We start from the raw sequence: 24,419 nt of genomic DNA on the forward strand, positions 1-24,419 counted from the left end.
TCTGCTCCCCTCCTTGAAATTCTGAATCAATATTGGAGAACAGGCAGCCCTAAAGTCCTTCCCAGTGCATTTGATTTTAAGCCCCACCATGGTGATGTTGAAAGGGACATTTGCAAACAGATTTGAAGGTCAGTGCTGCATATGATTGAAAATTAATATGATAAACATATGCATATTAGTAATTAGACCATACAGGACACAGAAATTTGAGGCAGTTTGGATTTTTTTAAAGCTACAGGGTCCTACAGTTAAATGATGATTTTTGAGTTACAGTTTCTGGTTAATACTTTATTCTTCCTATAATCTCTGAAATTATAAAATGCTGGGCACAACTGCTAACAGCACCACCTGCTGAGCAATTTGAGTCATGATGTGGCCTTAGCTATTATAGGGGAAAAAATAAGCACAGCAGTAAATACTTTTGGGTTTCTAGAAACTATTCAAACGAAGGTGAGTGTATTGTTTCGGGTTTGTAAGGCAAAGCAGATATAGCCTGTCACATCTGAGGAAAATAATTTATGAACTTTAGAACAATTCCATGCAAAAAAGTCTTAGTATAAAAAAAGCAAAAATTAAATTCCTAGGGTAATAATGATTCTGCTAAATTTATCTACCTATGTTCTGTATTTAATGATGTAAGCAATAACTAACTTAGGCACTCATTTTAACAAGAAAATCAGGACTATAAAACTCAGATATCTTACCTTTGTAGCCTTTTTTTATCTGCATGTGCTGGTTTTTGTGATGTTTTTAAACAACGTAGCCAACAGATCTTGCAAACTTTTTTACGCTGGAGTTTTTGGGCTAGCTGTGCAGGTTTGTGATGGAGCTTGTAAGCTCTTTGAATTAATTCATTCCATAAACCACAGAGTTTGAGGATGGGGTACAGTTTATCAGCTAGTTAGTTATATGTGGGATTGAGGCTTGTGAACCATTTTGGCAGCTTCGTGAGAGTTCAGTCAGGACTCTTGTTTTAAGATGAGGGGATTTGACGCCTGAAGGAGTCAGGAGATGTGGATTGATGTTTCTGGGCCACCCAAATGAAAGGAGGAGAAACTCTTGGCTTCTCTGATGTATGTAGAACCAGATGTCCACTTCAGTCCTGCTTGTTCTGGAGGCATGGCGAGGTGGTGAGAATTGTAGTAAGAATTCATGCCATCCTGGTAGAAGAATTCTTTGTGAAACATTTAAATTGTACTTTTGCACACTGTTCTGCATGTTCCCATTTGTGCAGAGATGAGTGATCAGAAACTATATGTATTGAATTAATGAGTATTTAATTGATTCTTAAGCATTTAAGAACACAACAATCTGACTCAGAGTGTTCCCCATTTTATTTGTTATGGTTTTCTAACTAGTGTTTGGAATGATGCACATACTTTCTGGAGGCATTTATTTCTTGTCTTGCTTTAATGATGGCTATAGAAATACTACATCTTCTCTGCTAGTTTATATGTATTTTGTAGTGGTTAATTTAATTACTTTTATAATTACTTACGGAGATATTAATTTAGTCCTTAAGTCTAGTAGTGTCTGACCCCACTAGAATTAATGTGCCCATTTGAAAGATACCCATTTCAGGGTAAAAGTAATAGTGACTATTTCACTTCAAAGCCATTACTAACTTCATGAAGGGTCTATTTTAGAAGGAGGTATTGCTAGTGTGAATTTTAGGTATTTTAGCTCAAGTGAGTATTATCCTATTTTCTTTTTTTTTACAACCACAGGTCATGAAAGTTCCTTTTTTTTAAATCTGTAGCTCCCTTGAACGACACTCGGTCTTCTGGATGTCCAGAATACTGAATTTGGCTGAATCAGAAGAAAAGGCTGATTACATGATATGATACAGAAGCATTTTAGCTGTCTACACTTGCATTCCTCTTTCAAAAGAGGAATGCAAATGAAGGAAATTGGTGATGCAAGTGAAGTGCTGATATACATATCATGCACTTCATTTGCATTATCTCTTTTCGTGGAGATTCTCCTGAAAGGAGAAAAACAGTGTAGATGGGGCTCTTCCAAAAATAAACCCCGTTTATGAAAGAGCCTTTATTCCTTAAAAAAAATAAAAGAAAGAGAAAAAAATTAGAAATAAGGGTTCTTTCAAAAACGGGGTTTGTCTTCGAAAGAGCACCATCTACACTATTTCTTTCTTTCAAAAGAATTTCTTCTGAAAAGAGATTATGCAAATGAAGTGCAAAATATGTAAAGCAGCACTTCACTTGCATAATCTCTTTTTGGAAGAGGAATGCAAGTGTAGACACAGCCTTTGTGATGACTAACATTAGAGAAAGCAGGAAGGAAGAAATGTACTTGGATTTGTATCTGCAGTGTAACATCTCTGATATATCATTTAACACATTGTCTTTTTATTACAGATTTCTACTGGTGCTGATTTGTTTAATTTTTAGTGTGCTCTCTACAATAGAACATTATTCAGAATTTGCCAGTGGGACCCTTTTCTGGATGGTAAGTGTACTCTTTCTTTTCCCCCTTTTTTTTGCAAAAATAAATTTTGTTTGTTTTGGTGAAAAAAATCTGTTAATCTTTTCGTAAGACTTAAAACAAGGAAAAGAAATGAAGAAATCTATTGTTAGTCCATTAGTAAGGTAATAGAATTTAAAACACTAACTACTGTTTTTTTATGCAAAAGTAACGTAGAAATTAATGATGCAATATGGTTAATTAGACTTTACAAATCTATAGCATCTGAGTATTCACAGGGCAGCAGTGTTCATTGTTTTTTATTATTAGCTACAGAAAAACAATGATGACCATCTAGTTGGAGTTCCATAATGCAAGACACAATTTTTTTAAGCCCAGTAACTCCCATCACATATGAAATATTTAAAGGAGCGTCCCACCTCCAGGAAAATACTACTTTTTGCACACACTTTTGCTCCTGACAGTACAAATTGCTAAAGGGTTATGATCTTCAGAAGTATTTGAGTCTCACTGGTAAGCATTTTCTGACACAATGATTTAGTGTCTGGGTTGAGCATGAGACTCTACCACAGCCAGAGGAATCATACCAATGCCTCTTATAATTTAGTGGCAGAATTTAGCCTATCCCATTCTTCTTCCATGTTTCACTGCTCCCCCTTTCAGTCTTTAGGCCAAATGAATCTGGTGCCTGTTAGGACTCATGACTGCTACTAATCTCCTAATGTCTCAGGCTTTTCTTGAGGAACTTATCAAGCAACATACACTAAACTCTCTCATATCCGGCATTCTATCATCCAGAACTCTCAGACAACCGTCACTTTAACCATACATACATCTAAAGTAGGTTTTCCATAAGTAAGATATAGTGAAAGTAAAAACAAATAAAGCTAATACAGTATGGTTGGGTCTACACCTGGCCCCAACTTAGAAGGGGGCATGTTAATCAGGTCAATGGGAGATTACTAATGGAGTGCTGCAGTGAATATGCAGTACTTCGTTAGGCTAATTCTCCCCCACAGCAACTGCAAAGTGTCAGACTTCGAATTGCTGGCATGCTTGTAGCTGTGGGCACTTCGAAGTGCCTTTACTCCTCCAAAGTGCCATTAGTCCTCACAGAATTAGCCTAATGAAGTACTGCATATTCACTGCAGCACTTCATTAGTAATCTCCTAACGCCCTGATTAACATGCCCCCTTCGAAGTTGTGGGCAAGTGTAGACAAGCCCCATAACTTTAGTGTACAATACTACTGTTGGTAAATAAAGTACTCTGCATACATTATTATTATGGTTTATTTTTTTAATATCTAATCTTGTTTTTCTCTAGTATTATACATTGCTAGCTATACCTCTCCATTATCCAGAGTATTTGAATATCCGGCAATCTCCTGGTCCCAGGGCTACTGAATATGAAAGAGTTTACTGTGCTTAGTATTTTGCATTGCTTACCTATTGAGTTCTCAGTCTCACTGTTGTCACTACCAATGGTGGGGGGTGGGGCGCAACAGATTTTTGCAGTGGTGAGGAACATCTGTGCTTTTGGAATTGGTCAGACGTCACTAACCTATTTCACAATGGCCACTCAACGTCCCCCAGATGGCAGTAGTCTTCTGTTACTAACAGTCCTTGGCTAGCTTTGAATTACTGGTATTTGGATGAGAGGTGCCTCATTTTATTAGCGAACACTAAAGCTTACATCGCACCTTAGTTTTATAAATACAAGATGACTAGTATGTGCACATTTACCACCAAAAGTTGTTACATTATGTATGATGTTGAACAATGTTATTTTTGAAGCTGCTGTGAAGTAAAATGGGGGAAAATGTGTCTGGGGATTCCAGAAGACGGTCATCCACACAGCCCCAAAAGAGGGATAATAATGGGAACGTTTACTGAAGCAGCCGTTACTAAAGTGAAGAAAGTGTGCCATGATAATACATAACATTTAAATCAATAGTTGTCAATCTGTGATCCGCAGGCCCATGGGGATCCACAGGCTAAGCCTAAGATTTCCCAAGAGGCTCATACTTTGATTTGAAAGTGTTTTAAGGATACGCAAGTGAAAAAAGGTTGAAAAACACTGATGTGAATTTATAGAAGCTCAGATCTGGTGAGCTCAGTGTGTAACATATCACAACCGCTATTATGATTTTTATTTTAAATGGTGGTTTCCTGATGTGATATATTTTTTCATTTTAAAAATAGCTTGAGAATGAAAGCTAGCTTACCATTTATTTCACTGGAGCTTAAACTTCTTTCGTGCATGCTGTCTTGCATGTGGTCAGGTCAACCATGAGTAGCTTCACAGGATTATTTTTACAAATTTGTCTCATGATGGTGATGTTGTAGCAAATATAGTTTGAATTTGCTCAGAGTCAAACAAAGTACAGCATTGTTCATGTGCAAGGCTCTCATACCTTTGGAAATAGATACTGTAATGGCAAGTTATATTGAGTCAGAACCTGAAATAATGATACTGAGAGAGAGAAGCCAGCACTGACTGTTCTTACCAGCCGTGCCAACAGGCACCGCGGGCCCCAAGGCAAGGTGGGAGGGGGCCCACGGCTCCATGCCCGGAAGGGGTGGGGCCAAAAGTGGGAGGGGTGGGGCCAAAGGCAGTCAGCGCTCAGCACCTGCCCATACTGCAGTGCTGGCCCACCCATCACTCCCTGTTAGCCGCAGGCAGCTGGAGCACTGTAGCAATGGCATTTCAAAGAGACCTGTAGCTCCAGCCACTGTCGTTGCCAAAGTAGCGGTAGCATTGGCTGGAGCTCTGGGCTCCTTTGAAATGCCAGGCCTAGGGACAATTGCTGTCTTTGCCCCTCCGCTTCCCAGTGGTCCTAGTTCTTGCAGTGGTTAGATGTGTGTTTATATGGAAATATAATATTTTAGTGAATTTAGTGCATATGGGAAAACTGTCATTTAACATTCCTAGTGACTTAAAGTGCTGTCTTTTTGTTGTTCCATTTTTTCCAACCAAATGGGTGGAGCAGCAGCATGACAGACCCAAGACAGTCTCTGTGCCACTCTGTCAAAGCACTGCCACCCTGAGCTGAAAGGTCCATGTCTCTGGGATATGTCGTTCTCTGATTACTTGTTCTCCTGGGAAGTGCCATAATAAAATAATTGCAGGGTTCACCTGCTTTCATTTTTCTTATAACTCCAGCCAAATGCAAGTGGGTGAATGGCTATTGTGAAATATTCTATAGTTGATGCTAAATGCCGAAATGATTACTTCTGTTTATCTGCTACCTTAGCTTTTAAAAATCTCGTTTGGCTGAGATTAGAAGCTTTTGCTTTTCACTTGGTCTGCAAGTAGGGTTGGTGGACTGGTCAGACAGTCTCTGTCCCCACTCCCATCCATCCACTTACGCAGCGGAGCGGAAATCTGCTTTTTATCAACAAGGACACAATTCAACTGACCGTTTATTGTGATAGATGCCTGGAATTGATCCCACTGACAGTGCCACACTTACGACAAACTGAAGAATTAGAGCAGGCGATCCTCCAAAAATGGTGATTTATGCTATAATTAATTTCACTGAACCAATATCAAAGGGCTTCCACAGTATGACGCTGGTTAACCAGAAGCCAAACTCAGCCCCTTTTAGGCATCTCAGCGCTTGGTTCTCATCAAGACAAACAGGTCTAATATAGTCTCCATGTTAGTCTGTAGCAGTGTTTCCTAATTTTATTTGGCCATGGAACCGTTTTAAACTTGCAAGAATTTTGTGGAACTCCATTTCCAGGCCCTATCTCTCTCGGCCCCCAAACCTGCCCTCCATCTCCAGGCTTTACTCACCTCATACTTGCCACTTTGTTCCCAAGCTTTACCCTCCATCCCACAAACTGACCCTCCATCCCTACGTTTAACCCCTCTCAGCCCCAAACTGCCCCCCCATGACTAAACCATCCATGACACTGTCTGGGAGGCTATGCTGGGTGGCCGCGTGAACTCAGTGGAAGGAGGGCTGGTGGGGGTGAGCCAAGCCAAGCCAACCACAGGGGTGTAGCCACTCTGGCACTGTGGCAAGTGTGGGGCTTCCTGAAGCAGAACCCCAGGGTTCTGCGGGACACCTTTTGGGGAACACTGGTCTGTAGCTTGACAAATAACAAGCAGTCATGTAGCACCTTAGAGATGAACATGAGCTTTCATGGGTAAGATCTGCTTCTTCAAGTGATTGAGAATAGAAAAAAATACAGTAAGGACTCAGAGTATGTGAGGGTTCTGTTCCATGCACCCTCACTTAAGTAGGAGTCCATCTTTGCCCCAGCAGAACGCATCTTCTGCATCTGGGGAAGCAGCAGAAAGATAAGTCTTGGGATGGGGGGACAGTTGGGAACAGTTAAGCCTGGGGTGGGTTAGGGGTGGAGTTGAGTCAGGGCTGTGTGCAGGGGTGGTGAGCCAGAACCCTGCTTGGGTGGTGAGTCAGGCTGCTGGGGAGCGGGGGAGGTGTTTGAGTTGGAGCCATGTGTGATGAGCCGGCAGGGGGCTTGAACCGGGGGTGGAGTGTTGAACCAGAGCCGCAAGCAGGGGGTTTAAACCAGGGTGTGAGGATGGAACTGGGGCTGCGTGCAAGGGTTTTGAACCAGGGTGGGCAGTTTAAACCAGGGCAGGGTGTGGGGGATGAACTGGAGACAGGTGCAAGGGGCAGTGAGCCGGAGCCAGAGCCGGGCATGGGGATGGGGGTGAGCTGGAGTCACACGTGGGTGGTGAGCCAGCACCAGGGTGGAGTTGGAGTCATGCCTGAGGGGTGGTGAGCTGGAGCCAGAGGCAGGAGTGGGGGGCGAGCAGGAGTGATGCTTGGGTGGTGAGCAGAGCTGGGGTAGGGTGACTGAGCCGGGGCCATGCAGAGTCATGGGGGTGGGGTTTGGGCCAAGGCAGGGGGAGTGAGTTAAGCACAACCAGAAGTCATGCTACAGGGTTTACTGTCAGAATTAGGATCAGCCGCAAAAGAGTGGAGTCACATACTCTGAGTTGCCATACTCTGAGACCTTACTGTAGAATCCATGGTTTATATAGTGGGGAGGGAAAGTGTGTTTGGGGGGGAAGGGTTACCTAGTAGGACCAGTTGATAAAGCAAATTAAGTCGGATGTGTCCCATTCCTGTGAATATCAAAGTGGGGAAATTGCCCTTGTAATGATTAAAGTAGCTGAAATCTCTGCTGAGGCTGAGGTTAAATGTGTCAAATTTGCAAATGCATTGTAATTCAGATGTTTTCCTCTGTAATCTTGTGGTCAAATCCTTCTGGGGAAGGATAGGTACTTTAAAATCCACTGTTGAATGTCTAGGGAGGCTTAAGTGTTCCACTACAGTTGTGTGTGTGTTCCTGTTCCTGATGTCAGATTTATGTCGATTATCCTTTGGCACAGATAATGTCTGCTTTGTCCAATGCGCATGACAGAAAGGCATTGCTGGCACATGGTGGCATATATCAAATTAGTGGGTGTGCAGGCATATGAGCTGCTGATAATGTGGGTGGTGGGATTAGTTTGTGTAATGGTGTTGATTGTATAAATATGTGGGTAGAGTTGACAATTGGATCTGTTGAGTGAAGAGGCTCCTGGGTTAGTGTTTCTGTGGTATGGTGCGTGGCATTTTCTTGAGGTTGGGTGGCTGGCTTTAGGAAAAGACTGGTCTGTCCCTCAAGGCCTGTGAAAGTGAGAGATCTTTTTCCAATACAGGTTGTAAGCTTCAGTGATGCACTGGAGGAGTTTAAGCTGGGGGCTATAGGTGATCAGCTATTTTTCTTGATGAGCCTATGATGTTGTCAGCCTAAACTTAGTAGACTAAGAATTTATTAATAAAAGAAAACAATAGAATTATAAATGTTTAAGACTCATATACATATAAGTGATTTTCAGTGTTCATAAGTGAGGATCATAGTAGTGATGGAATAGAATGTTGGCTTGCAAAAGTCTCTGGTAACTTCTGAAAGATTGGAAAGTGTTCAATCCATACTCCAAGATACTCCTTTTACTATCTGGAGACTTGGAGCAGGAATGAGACAAAATGAAAATGTCTCAAGGGATGTTTTATATTCCCTGCCATGTACATGGAAAGTTACTGACCCAAGATGGATTCTGAGATCACAGGCCTACATCACATGCCCTTACATGTTTTGTGAATCAGAGGAATGACCACTGGCCCTTCGCTATCTGTGTCATTCTCACAAAGAGGTGCCTGGATGGGATGAGGTTTTTTTTCATCAGCCCATTTTGAGAGCTGTGCCCTTAATGGACAATCAACTTATTGGTTTCTAGCCCTGACGTAAATCTTTCTGAGGCCAGGGTGTCACCTCAGAACAAAATAAATGTTTTGCTACACACATCAAAACCAATATTCGTAACGTTAGATACAAAGATGATACGTGGATTTAAAGAGGCTAATCATACTTAATTGTACCTTTTCCATTGACAAATTACATGATAAACTTTATGCAAGATTTGTTGCAATTGTACAGCAATGGTAATATCAATGATATGAATGATCATCTTCAATCATCCATCACCTTGTACAGCAGTCATCTTCAGTCATACAGTACCTCAAGTATGTTTTAGTGCAATTTGGTGTTATCCATTTTCCTTATTGCCCTCTAATTCTAGTCAAATCCCTCATGAACGTGATTTCTATGAAATATTTTGTTAAAGTTTTATGTTTTTAGAGTACATAATTTGTTTTTAACATGGGAACTCCATGTATTTCAAATATTTTCCCATTTTAGTGCTCCAGTATTATGTGTTTATGCTTTACTTGTGCATTTGGCTTGGTGACAGATACTTAAAAATGCAGGTAAATTCATTTTCAAAAAGAACTATGGTTTTTATTTTTATGGTAAAGTTTCCTCAGGTAAACAATTAGGAAGTCTCATTACACTTGTTTTTCTTAAAAAAGTTGATCTAATTTTATATACTCTTTCTTCCATTGCCTTTGACTTCTGTCATGATTCAGCTCTAAGGTTTCATTATCCAATGATTTGCCAGAGTTTCATCCAGTTGCTCCTATCTAGATAAAGAAAACTCTGCTAAACTTGTCTGTTTCATCTACAGATTTCATAGTGAAAATTTCAGTCAAATAAGTAATTTGGCTAGATTCTCTTCTGTTGCTTTTTGAAATGTTCCTTACTCAGCTAGCTCAATTATCCATGCTAGGAAAGAGCCCTAAGAATGGAGAAGTCTCATTGATAGTCTCATGTCTGGCCATGCTGCATATGTTACTGATACTTTTGTTTTTCATGGTTTAACTTTATTGGCAATGAGATAGGGGCTGGTATTAGGTGGTAAAAGAGATTTGAAAGAAAGAATGGCAGTGGCAGGAGTGAGGAAGGAGGTTAAATTTTTTCAGAGCAGAGCTTGCAGAACTGAATGGAAGTAGAAGTTAGTCTCTTTTTAGGCACTTGGCGACCATTTTCAAACTGAGAATTTGCCTCCTCATTCCTCATTTTCCTTCTGAAAAATACGTTCTCCTGTCATTCTGTCATTTTAAAAATCCCATGTCAAAACATTTAGCAGGAGGTAGAATGGGTGGGTTCTTTTTTTCGGTGTGTCTAATCCTGAAAGATGTCATTCTGCTTTATCTGCACCATAAATTGTAGAAGAGCCGTACTTTCCGCAGGGGTAGCAATGTGGTGCCTGTCACCTTATTTCATATACAGAACATTAGTGAGCGATTGCGTGCTCTTGTGCTGTAGCTGCTCCATAGGAGCAGACTGCACAGCTCCTCTGACTGAAGTGGGGTGTTGTGTGGGTGTGGGACTCAGCCTGTGTAGAATAATCTGCAGGATCAAGACCTGTATTTGTTGTTTTCCCCTAATTGGCTATAGGTGCCCTACAATGAAAATGCATATTTTAATCCTTTTTGTGTATGGGAAGCACAATCCATCCCATATTCTAAGTTTTGCTTACTGGCCCCTCTATTTTAATCTACATTCATTTTCTCTATGCAGGGGCATTATGAAATATTAAGTGACCTCTATTTCTTCTGTAGGACAGAGAAAGAAGATGGGGTAGGGAGTTGTGAAATGTGAGGCAAATGTGAAAAATCGGGATAGGGAATGGAGGTGCCTATATAAGAAGAAACCCTGAATATCGGACTGTCGCTATAGAATCAGGACATCTAATCACCCTAAGAAGGGAGTAGAGAGATCAGTGTATTCTAATACTTTATGTAAACTGTACGTATGTAAGCTGCGTTGAGAGCCTTATGGACATGATATTGTACAAATATAAGCTGCTAAATCAAAAAAAGCAAAAAGCAGTCCTGTAGCATTTTAAAGACTAACAATATAATTTATTAGCTCATGAGATTTTGTGCGACAGACCTACTTTAGATCTGGGGAATCCTGATGAATCCTGATGATTAAATAAAGACAGTTTAATTTCTAAACAACCCCTTCTGAGAGTTAATCTACAGAATACTTTGTTAGTTGCAAAACCAATGGCCTATTTTCATGTGTATATATATATCTACCAGAAGAGGTCACCATTGTTATTTACAACAGATGTGTATCAACATTTTGACACTGCCCCCCAGCATAGGCAGTTTCCTTTTGTGTAGCTCAAGAGGGATGAAGAGCACAACTGATTTATTTAAGAATTATTTAAGTTTTTAACTGTTTCAAAAACTAGGTGAACAAATTCAGTTTTGAATATAACTGCAGTATACTGACACAAGCAAATGGATCAATTTATATGCTAGCTTGAGAAGAATGGTATTTTAAGATCTTGATATTGAAATATTTGAATAAATGTAATTAGCTCAGGAGATAAATAATATTTACATCAATAAAACATTTGTTCAGTTTATTAGATGAATTTTAATAATGTTTCGCCATCAGTTTAGAAGGTTTAAGTGTTTTGGAATTAAAATACAGAAAGAAAATACAACTTGGTCTTCACTGATAGCATACATTCTAGTTTGAAAGGAGCAAATGGATGTTGAAATCATTATTGTATTTATTTGCTAAGTTGGGCCATACAGCCTAATTCCCAAATGTTTATCAATAACTCTTTTTACTGTGTGCTTTGGGGTGTGTGTGTGCATGTTGGGGGAATCTGAGTGGTCAAAAGAGATTTTCATATTTAACCACCATTCTTCCGCTGTGATAACCTTTTGAACTTAAATGTACTATGTTTTTCGATATAAATGTTAGTTTCTATATTTAGGAAAGCTATTTTTTTTGAAGAATCATTTCTGGCTTAGTTTCGTACCCTTGCCCATCGTGATAGTATCTGACCATCTGATTAGCTATAGCAATGTTCCTGGTAGATTCTATGGACACACCGGCTTTGTTTCTTTTAGGAGGTAAAATCTCCAGAGCCAGTGTGCCCATGGAATCTGTTTTATGTTGAAGATGCCCAGATACAAGTTAAATAATATCCTCTCTGCTGTTAACTTTTCCTATTGGAAGCAGGCTTCAGAAATTCCTTTTTACAGTGTAGGCGCTTCACTGCAGAGCAGCAGCATCACACACCAGTCTCCTGTATCTAGGGCAGGGATTCCCAACATATGGGTCAGGACTCAAACATGTGTCACCATTAGATTTTCTAAGGGTTGCCAGCTGGGCTATTGTGAGCCACATGTGGCTCTTTAAGAAGCCATTTGCAGCTCCCACTGCTGCCACTGCTCACTCCTTCTCCCAGTCCCTGCCCTGCCCCACCGAAATGAAACTCAATTTAATTGGTTTAATGGCTGATGGGAGGGATCTAGCCATTAATCCAATTAAATTGAGTCACCATTCAGTACAGCAGGGAGGAAACTGCCCACACTGGAGACGGGGAAGGGAATTGGAAGGCTGGGGACGGCCATATGGAGGTGGCAGCCTGGTGAAGGACCAGCGAGGGGGTGCAGCAGTGTGCTCATGAGGTAAGTGGGGGTGCATTTTTGGGCTGTGAGGGGTTTAAGCCTGGGGGGAGGGGGAGGTGGTTTGGGGCTGATGGGTTTAAGAATGGAGGGGGGGTTGTGAATCAAGACTTTATAAAATTTTTCTTTGCCAGGGGAGAACTTCCCTCCCCCCACCAGTTTTGAATTGCCTTGGGTCACAGACTCTTACTGAATTGTCAAAATGGGTCGCCATCTCAGAAAGTTTGGGAACCACTGGGGAGAAAGGCTCTAGGTTGCTACTTTGGGCTACAGAAGATCTGGTTCAAGTGCCTGCTCTGACACGGGCTAAGTGATTGTTGGCAAGTCACTTTCTGTCCCTCCGTTTTCTATTTGTAAAATGGGGATGATAGCACCACTCTACCTCACTGAGGGTTGTGAAAATAAATACATTAGAGATTTTGAGTCATTCAGGTATGTAAAGGTTCTCATCACCATAGTATCTAATGAGATAAATACTTCCAGAATATTCACTTCTCAGTCTTCCTGGCATTGGGTTCTCTTGTCACTCGGACAAAGAATGAATATGTAATTTTAGTTCCATCTGTTGTTCTCCATTCATGGTTGCTAGTGCTGTCAAATTTTGGCTGCTTGTCACCGTGTCATCTGAATTGCTGGCCTATTTCTAACGTCTTCCACCATCCTGTTAACCATTTCCATCGCTCCACTTTTTCTTATCATCCCCTCTTCATCTCTTGTGCAGCAGCTGTTCCTTTCATCTTTTATTGCTATCTGTTGCTGCTCAGTTCTACAAATATGGAGATTATACTTCTAAATAAAGTCTTCCCCCGCCTTACGAGTGTAATTCGTTCCTGAAAAACTCCTCTTAGGGTGAATTCTTGTAAGTCGAAAATGTAATTACCGTTAATTTCAATGGGAAAAAACTTTATGCGTTCCTGAGCCCCAAAATTTACACCCATTTGCACTAAAACAACATCAGATCCCATTAAAATGAACACAATTACTTCAATAGTTAACATTAGTTATCATAACACAACCTAACAAGGCATTTTTCCTTCATTAATTACTCTACAATATGTCTGCAGAGACAGGGGAATGGAAATCAAAGAGCGCCTGGGAGGGGTGCGCAAAGCTGGGTAGCTGCCCGTGGCTGCAGAAGCAGGGCCGGTGCAAGGGGGCGGGCAGGGCAGAGCAGGGCATAGGGAGGCACGGGGAGACAGGCTGGCCTGAGCGCAGCTTAGGTTAAGTAGGGAGGGGGCAATGTCGGGCTGGCTGCGTGGGGAGCTTGGCACGCACAGGAGGACCCCAGTTGGCAAGGGGCAATGCGTTGCTTGTGCGGGGCTGCACAGCAGACAGGCCCCACCAGCAGTCACCGAGGCGCTAAATGCAAAGGAACGCCACAGGCGGCAAGCAGCGCCCAAGGCACAGCTGTGCAGGGTAGGCAGCGGCAGCCCCCTTGCTGCCCGGGGAGCGAGCAGCAGGGGCGGGGCCAGGATGGGCTGCTTGCCCAGCAGCCATGTCTTGCGGGAGCACCTGGGAGACCGCAGCCACTGGCTGGGCCAGGGCACACCTCTGCTGCACAGCCGAGGTGGAGACCCAGAACAACCATCGGTAAAGGCTGGGCTGGGGGCGCTGGGAAACTGCCACCGGGCACTGTGGAGAGACGTGCCGGGCGGGATGCAGCTGCGGGCAGCCCTTGTCTGGAGCCGCAGCCTTTCTCCCGCTGCAGGGCATCCGTGTCCTGCTCAGGCGCACGAAATTGAAATGGGTCCTCGTAAATTCAAGGAAATGCCTCCTAAGACAAGGTAGGGGTTTTAAATCAAACTCCTCGTAAATGTGAATTCTCATAACCCGAATGGATGTATCTCGGGGTATGACTGTAGTAAACTTAGCCTCCCAGCCACAATCAAAATCAATAACAGTATACACATGGAATAGAGAGTCTTAGGCTATGCATACACTATGTCATAATATTAATTTCAAGTCATTTAGCCTGTCTTCACTGTAAATTCCATTGGCTCGCTTTATGGAGCACTAAAATCAACATCCGTATCATGACAGGTGTAGCATTCAGTTTGAATTTAAAATTCTGAATAAAGGGTAGTGAGGAAGTGCGATGTCTTCCAATTGAATCCATTAGCCTCCAGACATGCCCCATATGTGCCCCACAATTCCCCACAGTTTTCTGCTTTGGCCTCTTCCAGCTCCACTGCTTTCAGGTGCTGAGGAATTAGGCAACAGAAAGACTGTTACAGTTTTGGCACCTTCAAGCCCAGGGCTGTAGGGTCACAAGAGGCTGAAAAATCTCTTTTCTTTTTGTTTGCTTGTAGTGCAGCTGTGGGATCTGTGGTTCTGTGTATACCCCTACTAGCTGCCTGTTTTCTTCCTGCTCTGCCTGGTGCCAGCTGCTTCTCCCCCTCCCCTGCAAAGTGGCAGCTAGGCTGTGGGTGGGAGTTGTGTTTGTCTGACAGGACAAGAAACTTCTTTTCAGTCATTTACATGTTGTCCTGCCCCCCACATCCCCTCTCTTCCGTTCCTGAGAGGTGCCACGCATTCTGGAACTTTTCCTCACGTGCATCATGTGGCAAGTAGTCTGTGGGTGGGAGTTGTGCTTGAAGGAGAAACTTCAGCCACTGACATTTTGTCCTGACCCCCAAATCCACTCCCTTCCCTCCCCCCTCGAGGCACCATGCAGTCTGTAACTTTCCCGCGCCCAGCCTCATCACGTGTCTTGGCCCTGAACCTATAAAAGGACGTGCCGTGCAAGGTGCCAGGCAGGTGCCAGGCTATAGTCTGGGGTCTTTTAGCTACCCTGAGCCATAAGGGTTGCCATGAGTCATTGCAGTTTCAGTATAGCACCCATGTCTACTTAAACGTATTCTTCTTCTAAGGGTCATCTTTTCCAGAAGGCCTAAATCCAGATTCAGGTCCAAGCCTAGGCATGCTGTTAGTAGGGGAAGGTAGTGGGTCTCTCAAAGTGGTCACAAAGTTTGGGGCTGGCTGTAGCTGTGGGTCTTTTAGTTGCCCTGAGTTGTAACTGTTTCAATGATTCACTGCGGTTTGTGTGTCACCTGTGTCTACTTAAACATATTCTTCTCTTAAGGGTCGTCTTTTCCAGGAGGTCTAAATCCAGATTCAAGTCCAAACGTAGATCCAAGCCTAGGCATGCTGTTAGTTGGGGCTGGTGGTGGGTCTCCCTGGGCGGTCACAATTTTCGGGGCGGGTTGTAATAGGGGGTCTTTTAGCTGTCCCCGAGCTGTAACTGTTTCAGTGAATCTTTGCAGTTTCAATACAGTACTCATGTTTACTTCTTCTGAGGGTCTTTTTTGACAGAAAGTGTAAAATCCAGATCCAAGCCTGCAAAGATCCAGAGCTTTTGCACCCCATTTTCAAAAACCTGTTGGTTGGGACATGTTTGCTACCCCTCCTCTCCCCTCAATTATAAAAAGCACATCTCTTATAAAGGCAAGCCAGACCACCATCTGGAAAAAAGGAAGTTTGTTTAACATGGCGGGGGAAATTCGGGAATGAAATGTAGGAACATGTCATCAGATACCCACATCTACTTGTAAGGCATCTTTTTCCCATGCTGCACAAGTGAAAACAGCCAGAATGCCACAGGGCTTAGGAAACTGTGGGGTAGGTTCCCACAATACACTGATCCAGTACTCGATTTAAGCTACTTGTGTGTGGCAGCAATAAGTCGATTTTGTGGGAAGGTGAGGATGCTCCAAATTTGAATGGATAAAACCCAGAGTTAGAAAATCAATTTTAATAAATTTGATTTTTAGCTCATCGTGTAGATGCAGCCTTAGAGTTTTATTTTCAAAGCACTAAGCCACCATCCTATATCCCCTTTGTATTGTTTATTTGTCTTTTCCTGGTGGTATGTCCACCCTCCATGTAAACTCTTTGAATAAAATTTCTCTCTAAATTTTCCTTGAGCTAGTATATGTTTTTAGGATTCAAACTTGCAGAGGAAATATCTTTCTGAAGTTTGCAGAGGTGGGCACCCTGTGATTATCAGGGTGAGAAAAATGGGGCAGTGACATCTAATACATTATGGTAAATTGTTAATCTGCAGCTTCACAAAAAAACCAAGCTGTCCTGTAGCACCTTTGTTAGTCTTTAAGGTGCTACAGAACCGTGTGTTGCTTTTATCTAATACAGTAGTTCCACATTATAGATTTTATATTTTACTATATTTTTCTTAAAATCACTGATTTCATATTGTTGTTCTTTAGAGTTAGATGCATAAGAGGCAGCATTCACCAGTACTGTGTACTATTTGGTGCATACTTATTTTTACCTTTGCCCCTGTTTTCTCAGTGACCCTGCCATTCAAGACTGTCATTATGAATCTGTGCGAGGGAGATCAAGTGCAACTTTGAATTGTCTCTTCCTGAGTTTTATGTGCTTAATGGAGCAATCTGAATTGTCTTAAAATAGCTTTTTCTGGAATGAGTCCACCAAAGCAACAACTGGAGTGTTTAATATTCACCAGTTCCTCTCCAAATCAATCCCTTGCTGCATTTTTCTGATCCCAGGTCGAGAGCCGTACGATAGAAAGATGCATGTTGTTTTGTACACTGAATTCATGAGGCCTCATCCTTTAGTCCATTCTGAGGGAAGAGTTAGTGTTTTGCCAAAGTAACATATATAGGATAGCTTCCATAACCTGGAGTGCAGCTTCATGGAAGGTTTTAATTTGCATAACAAGGGGCTTTAATGTAGGTGCCTGTGCCTTTTAAAAATGGACGGGGGAACCTGCCGCTGGAAAAGAAAACATGCTGTATCTCTTATGCTGGGGAAGAGATCCTGTTGGCATACAAAGCATGTTTGTACTCTTTACGCAGGACAGGTCTAATGAAAATACAAGGTGCTTCTCTTGTCTTTTAAATTTATTTTTAACTTCCACTACAACCTTTGTGGCAGGAGGAGAAGCGGGGGAATCTCACCAGACAGCTGGGTCTTGAATCTGTGTGGCTGTATTTTATGTTGGCCTTTTAGGAGACTACTAGAAAATAGACTTTAAAGTAGATATTTTTAATGCATCAGATAACTTGGGAAAATATGGTATAGGAAGTTCCTCTTGGCTTTGGGCTATGTCTAGATGAGAGTCTTTTCCCAGCAAAACTGAGCTTTCATTGGGAAAAACCATGGAGCGTCTATACGCAAAATGCATTTTGTCGACAGTTTGTCGACAAAACTTGGCACTTCTGCTGGCAACGTTATACCTCTCTGCGTTCAGATATGATGCCTTTATCAACAGTTTCCTGTCAACAAAACAGCCATGTAGATGCTTCAGGGGCCTTTTGTTGACAGATGGGTTTCTGGTTCACCAAGCAGCCCAGTTTGCAGAACTTCCTGTCAGCCATTCTGTCATGAGAGGACCAGGCAGCCTGGCTGCTTTCTGTTGACAGGATTGCTCCTTCAGTCTGCTTTTATGTGTAGATGCAATCTGTTGACAGAAGTTTTGCCAGAAAATCCATTCCGACAGTCACTTCTGTTGACAGAGGCTATTTGTATAGACATAGCCTTGCTGGACATGTTTCATTAACTCAACTCTTGCCCTATTTTGGTTGTTTAGCAGCCACTGTCTTTATGGAGATGGAATAGTCATCAAACACAGGAATTTAGTACAGAAATGAATTTACATAGTCTGAGTGCAATGTGTTCTACAGTTTGCTCAAACAGAGAACAACCACTGTGAAACACTGAAAGTTGTAAGGTTATTTATGAAGAAATGACCAGATCATGATAGTTTTAGTCAGATTCCTACTTCAGTTGCCCTTTGATCTAAATGGGAGTTGTTTTCTTGTTATAAGACCTCAGATTTTGACCCAGGTGACTGGATTTATTTATGTATTTTTATTTAGTTGAGGTGAGAGGTGGGGAAAGAGCAGAAAAGCCTGGAACCCAGACTTTTCTGACTCTCCCAAATTCAGAGGTTAGGAAACAGTGTATGATTGGGCTTATCCACCCTAGCCCACTCATTCGAAGGGGGCATGTAAATGAGCCCAAGTGGTGAATAGCAATGAGGAGCTGCGCTGCATATGTAGCACCTCATTAGCATAATTCTCGCTGCATGAAGTTCGAAGTTGCAAACTTCAAAGCACCAGCAAGCTGTGTAACCGCGGGCGCTTCGAAGTGCCCATACTCCCAAAATATTTGCTGGCGCTTCAAAGTTTGCAACTTTGAAGTTTCCACGGTGAGAATTATGCTAATGAGGCACTGCATATGCAGTGCAGCAACTCATTGCTATTCTCCAATTGGGCTCATTTACATGCCCCCTTCAAAGGAGGGAGCTAGGGTATACAAGCCCATTATGTATAATCTGGAAATGGGTATTCATTTTGGATAGATGGCATTGTAAATCAAGAATATACCCTTTTCCTTACAGCTACAGGTACTTATATGCCTCAATCCCCAACTAGGTTAATTTAAGGAAATTTGCACAGCTGCTGGTCTATGAATAAATAATTGGCAATGCTATCTTGACCAAATACGTAGTTTATTTCAAGCTGGATTTTAAGGTTGCTCTTGGGGGCATCTTTTTTTTTTTCACCAAAAATAAGGCCTTTAAGTACTCTATAAAAGGTTCCATTCACAGTGGGTCAGAATGAACTCTTGTATATTTAGGCAGTGTCTATCCACCTAAGTGTATTTAAGGAGCTAAAGCTTTCTATACAACATCCCTGCAGATAAATTCCAGCCTTCAGTGGTAACCTGGCTGTACAGTTCAGCAAAGTACAGAGTTGTCATTCCCTCATTAGCCAGATGACTAAAATTCTATCTTCCAGCATGTGTCCTTAAACTAGAGGACCAAACAAGTACTCCTGGTGTGATGTCAGCTAATTCTGGATGTCACCAGTGCTCTAAAATATTTAGTTATGTGAGATTTCTTTGTAAATGATCTGTGAAATGTAGAGTATGTGAATCTTTTCAGTTAAACACATTGATTACAGGTTTAAGAGCTTGGGATTACCCTATGGGGGACATCCCAGGTATGTTTTGGAGGGCTTCTCAAAGTGAGTTTTTGCACTTGGGTGGTGGTAGCATACCATTCTAGGGACATAGTGTCTGTGACTTAGGGGAGTTTTTTAAACAGGCACCTTTAGTGGCAGGGTACATGTAATTTCTTGTAGGCCTCCATCTTCTGCACTTTGAGTGTCAGAATGGGGATCAGCCTTGACATACATAGAATCATAGAACACTAGGACTGGAAGGGACCTCGAGAGGCCATCGAGTCCAGCCCCCTGCCCCAATGGCAGGACGAAGTAGTATCTAAACCATCCCTGATAGACATCTAGCTAACCTGTTCTTAAACATCTCCAGCGATGGAGATTCCACAACCTCCCTTAGCAATTTATCGCAGTGTTTGACCACCCTGACAGTTAGGAACTTTTTCCAAATGTCCAACCTGAACCTCCTTTGCTGCAGTTTAAGCCTGTTGCCTCTTGTTCTATCCTCAGAGGCCAAGAAGAACAAGTTCTCTCCTTCCTCCTTATGACTCCCTTTTAGATACCTGAAAGCCGCTATCATGTCTCCCCTCAATCTTCTGTTTTCCAAACTAAACAAGCCCAATTATTTCAACCCTTTTTCATAGGTCACATTCTCTAGACCCTTAATCATTCCTGTCGCTCTTTTCTGGACCCTCTCTAGTTTCTCCACATTTTTTTTGAACTGCGGTGCCCTGAACTGGACACAATACTCCAGCCGAGGCCTAACCAGCGCAGAGTAGAACGGAAGAATGACTTCTCGTGTCTTGTTCACAACACACCTGTTAATGCATCCTAGAATCATGTTTGCTTTTTTTTTTTGCAACAGCATCACACTGTTGACTCATATTTAGCTTGTGGTCCACTATGATCCCTAGATCCCTTTCTGCTGTAGTCATTCCTAGACAGTCTCTCCCCATTCTGTATGTGTGAAACTGATTGTTCCTTCCCAAGTGGAGCACTTTGCATTTGTCCATATTAAACTTCATCCTGTTTACCTCAGACCATTTCTCCAATTTATCCAGATCATTTTGAATTATGACCCTATCCTCCAAAGCAGTTGCAACCCCTCCCAACTTGGTATCATCTGCAAACTTAATAAGCGTACTTTCTATGTCAATATCTAAATCATTGATGAAGACATTGAACAGAACCGGTCCTAACACAGACCCCTGCAGGACCCCACTAGTTATACTTTTCCAGCAGGATTGAGAACCATTAAGAACTACTCTCTGGGTACGGTTATCCAGCCAGTTAGGCACCCACCTTATAGTAGCCTCATCTAAATTGTATTTGCCTAGTTTTTTGATAAGAATATCATAAGAGACCGTATCAAATGCTTTACTTAAGTCTAGGTATACCATATTTACCGCTTCTCCCCTGTCCACAAGGCAAGTTATCCTATCAAAGAAAGCTATCAGATTAGTTTGACAAGATTTATTCTTTACAAACCTATGCTGGCTGTTTCCTATTACCTTACCACCTTCCAAGTGCTTGCAGATGATTTCTTTAATTGCCTGCTCCATTATCTTTCCTGGCACTGAAGTTAAGCTGACTGGCCTGTAGTTTCCTGGGTTATTCTTATTCCCCTTTTTATAGATGGGCACCATATTTGCCCTTTTCCAGTCTTCTGGAATCTCTCCTTTCTCCCATGATTTTGCAAAGATGATAGATAAAGGCTCAGATACCTCCTCTATCAGCTCCTTGAGTATTTTAGGGTGCATTTCATCAGGCCCTGGTGACTTGCAGACATCTAATTTTCCTAAGTTATTTTTAACTTGTTCTTTTTTTATTTCAGCTTCTAACCCTACCCCTTTCCCACTAGCATTCACTATGTTGGGCATTCCTTCATCAGACTTCTCAGTGAAGACCGAAACAAAGAAGTAATTAAGCATCTCTGCCATTTCCAAGTTCCCTGTTACTGTTTCTCCCTCCTCACCGAGCAATGGCCCTACCCTGTCCCTGGGTCTTCCTCTTGTTTCTAATATATTTATAAAAAGCCTTCTTGTTTCCCTTTATGCCTGTAGCTAGTTTTGAGCTCATTTTGTGCCTTAGCCTTTCTAATCTTTCTCCTGCATTCTTGTGTTGGTTTGCCCATATTCATCCTTCGTAATTTTTCCTTGTTTCCATTTTTATACAATTCATTTTTTATTTTGAGATCATGCAAGATCTCCTGGTTAAGCCAAGGTGGTCTTTTTCCATATTTTCTATCTTTCCTACACAGCGGGATAGCTTACTTATGGGCCCTTAATAATGTCCCTTTGAAAAACTGCCAGCTCTCCTCAGCTGTTTTTCCCCTCAGTTTTGCTTGCCATGGGACCTTACCTACCAGCTCTCTGAGCTTACCAAAATCTGCCCTCCTGAAATCCATTATCTCTATTTTGCTGTTTTCTGTTCTACCCTTCATTAGGATTGTGAACTCTATGATTTCATGATCACTTTCACCCAAGCTGCCTTCCACTTTCAAGTTCTCTACCAATTCCTCCCTATTTGTTAAAATCAAATCTAAAACAGCTTCCCCCCGGTAGCTTTTTCAACCTTTTGGAATAAAAAATTGTCTCCAATACAATCCAAGAACTCACTGGATAGTCTGTGCCCCGCTGTATTAGTTTCCCAACATATATCTGGATAGCTGAAGTCCCCCATCACCACCAAATCTGGGGCCCTGCTTGACCTTGTTAGTTGTTTAAAAAAAGGCTCATCCACCTGTTCCACCTGGCTAGGCAGCCTGTAGTAAATGCCTAGCAGGACATCACCCTTGTTTTTGCCCCTCTTAGTCTAACCCAGAGACTCTCAACACATCCATCTCCTACATCCATCTCCACCTCAGTCCAAGTGTGTACATTTTTAATATATAAGGCAACACCTCCCCCCGCTTCCTCTCTGTCTATCCTTCCTAAGCAGGCTGTACCCTTCAATACCAACATTCCAATCATGTGTATTATCCCACCAAGTTTCTGTGATGCCAATGATGTCATAGTTATATTTATTTATTAGCACTTCCAGTTCTTCCTGCTTATTACCCATACTTCTTGCATTTGTATACAGGCATCTAAGATATTGATTTGATCTTGCCTCCCTGTTTTGCCCTGACCCTCTTTTTACTCTGACATTGTTGCCCATGCTGCCTCCCATTTCTGACCCATCAGTCAGGTTTCCATGTTCTCCATTTACCTGTGGACTTTGCTCCCCTGCCCCCGTCAAACCTAGTTTAAAGCCCTCCTCACTAGGTTAGCCAGTCTGTGTCCAAATACGGTCTTTCCCCTCCTCAAAAGGTGAACACCAACATAAAACAAATTAATGGTATTCAGAACAAAATGGGCAGATAGTATTGGAGGTACTGGAAATCTGAATGCCTCTTTCTTCCATGTATTGACTATTTTGAGCATGGTTAGTGGGTGAACCTAAGGCTGGAGAAGAAAAGGTCCCGCCCACTCCTTCTGCCTGAGGCCCCACCCCTGCTGCCCCCCTGGAAGTCTAGCCCCTCACATTGCAGGAGTGGGCCTCCCCTGCCCAAGTGGGGGGCACACGGCCCCAGCCTCTTCTGGCTCTGGGATCATGGGGAGGGTGGGTGGTGTACAACTGCAGCCTTCCCTGGAGCACAGGCAGGGAAGGCACCCTCCCAGGCCCAGATCATGGGTGGCACACAGCAAGCAGACCCCTCCATCCCCAGAGTGCGGGTGGCATTTGGCCCTAGCTACCCCAGCCCCAGTGGGACTGAAGCCCAAGAGATTGGGGGAGCTGTGCAGAATGGTGGAAGGGCTGGAGACAGTGTGTGGGCATGGCCAGCAGGGCAATTTGGGAAGCCATTGCCTTCCCCTGCTTCTTATACCTGCTGCCATGATTTTCAGCCAGCTAGTTTCAGATTTAATCTTTGTTGCTTATAATAGGGAGATTTAGGATGAGCTGTGCACATGCTCACTGCTTGTTGACTTTCATTGCCTTTGAGTAGTCATTAAATTAAGCAGTTGGTTAACTTGGCACTTTCAACTGTAAGGATAAGAAAACCTTGAAGACATGTTATCTGATCAAATTTTGGACATAAGCACACGTGTACAAACATGGGAATTTTTAAACTGATATGCCTGGCGCTGAGGGTTCATTCTTTTGAGCTGGTATTCGTTGATTGACTCTTGATGGGCAAGCTATTCATTTAGCCATTCCGTTTCCTCCCTTTACCGAGCACCTCAGCATGCCAGTAAAAGAGTGAAGAGAGCCTTCTGTGCACTCGCCACCCAAAACACAACTGCAGCTGCGAAAATACTTGCCTTTCTCATGTGTGCACTTGAATCACCCCAGCTGCATTCATTCCCTTCAGCTGCTTCTCTGATGCAGTGTGTCTTTAACCATATGGGGAGGTATTGTTCATTCTGAGCTATAGGTTTGTTTGTTTTTATATGTTTTCATTTACACAATGTACAGCTTACTTACTCATGCAAGGAGTCTATATGTGGTCACAGATGTTCCAGCAAGACAGTCAAACCTAGTATATCATCAGAATTGGTGACCTTTCCTCAAAACATTCTAATTTGCTGAAGTTTGGGACTGTAAACTTTTGGAAGTTGTTTGCCTTGTCTTTCCCTTTCACTGTACCCTCATATCAGCATGTTCGTGATCTTTTAAATATGATGTGTATTGATCCAAGTGCTAGAAAAAGCATCAAACTTTTAATGTGTTTTGATTTTTTTCTAGATGTGCTTGACAAAAAAGATTAAAGGATTATGTAAGAGTTGATAAAACTGCATCTTTTATATATAATTAACTGGAACATCCTTTGTCTTGAAGTGTCTAGGGCAGGGGTGAGCAAACCTCTTATGTCAGGGCCCACTTTTTGTCCCTCAAATTAACAGGGCACCCCCAACCTGTCTAATGTAATCCAAACTGATGGAAATTTTTGTTATGTTCATATGAAAAATAATCCCTTTCTGCATATATAAGAAAATAAGTGAGTAGAATGAAAAAACTGTGTTAATTAGTATATAAATGTGAAAACGCATAACTAAAACAGTAACATTATTTCAACATTTTTAATGAGATGGATGAGCCTGATACCCACCAGCTGATCCTTCTGTGCCCCCGTTATGAAATTTCATGCCCCCCAAGGGTGCCTTCCCCCGACTTTGCTCACCCTGG

At 42.3% G+C, this 24,419-nt stretch overlaps 1 protein-coding gene across 1 annotated transcript in view; it reads left to right on the forward strand.

The window, feature by feature from the left end:
- Positions 1–24,419, forward strand: part of LOC142007131 (potassium voltage-gated channel subfamily KQT member 1-like) — a 702,875-nt gene that overhangs the window by 33,527 nt on the left and 644,929 nt on the right. The window contains exon 2 of the mRNA XM_074983677.1: positions 2,379–2,469. Coding sequence (XP_074839778.1) covers positions 2,379–2,469 — 91 coding nt within the window. The remainder of the gene's footprint in view (positions 1–2,378; positions 2,470–24,419) is intronic.

Source organism: Carettochelys insculpta, chromosome 1 (genome assembly GCF_033958435.1).
Source record: "Carettochelys insculpta isolate YL-2023 chromosome 1, ASM3395843v1, whole genome shotgun sequence".
Classification (NCBI taxonomy): Eukaryota; Metazoa; Chordata; order Testudines; family Carettochelyidae; genus Carettochelys; species Carettochelys insculpta.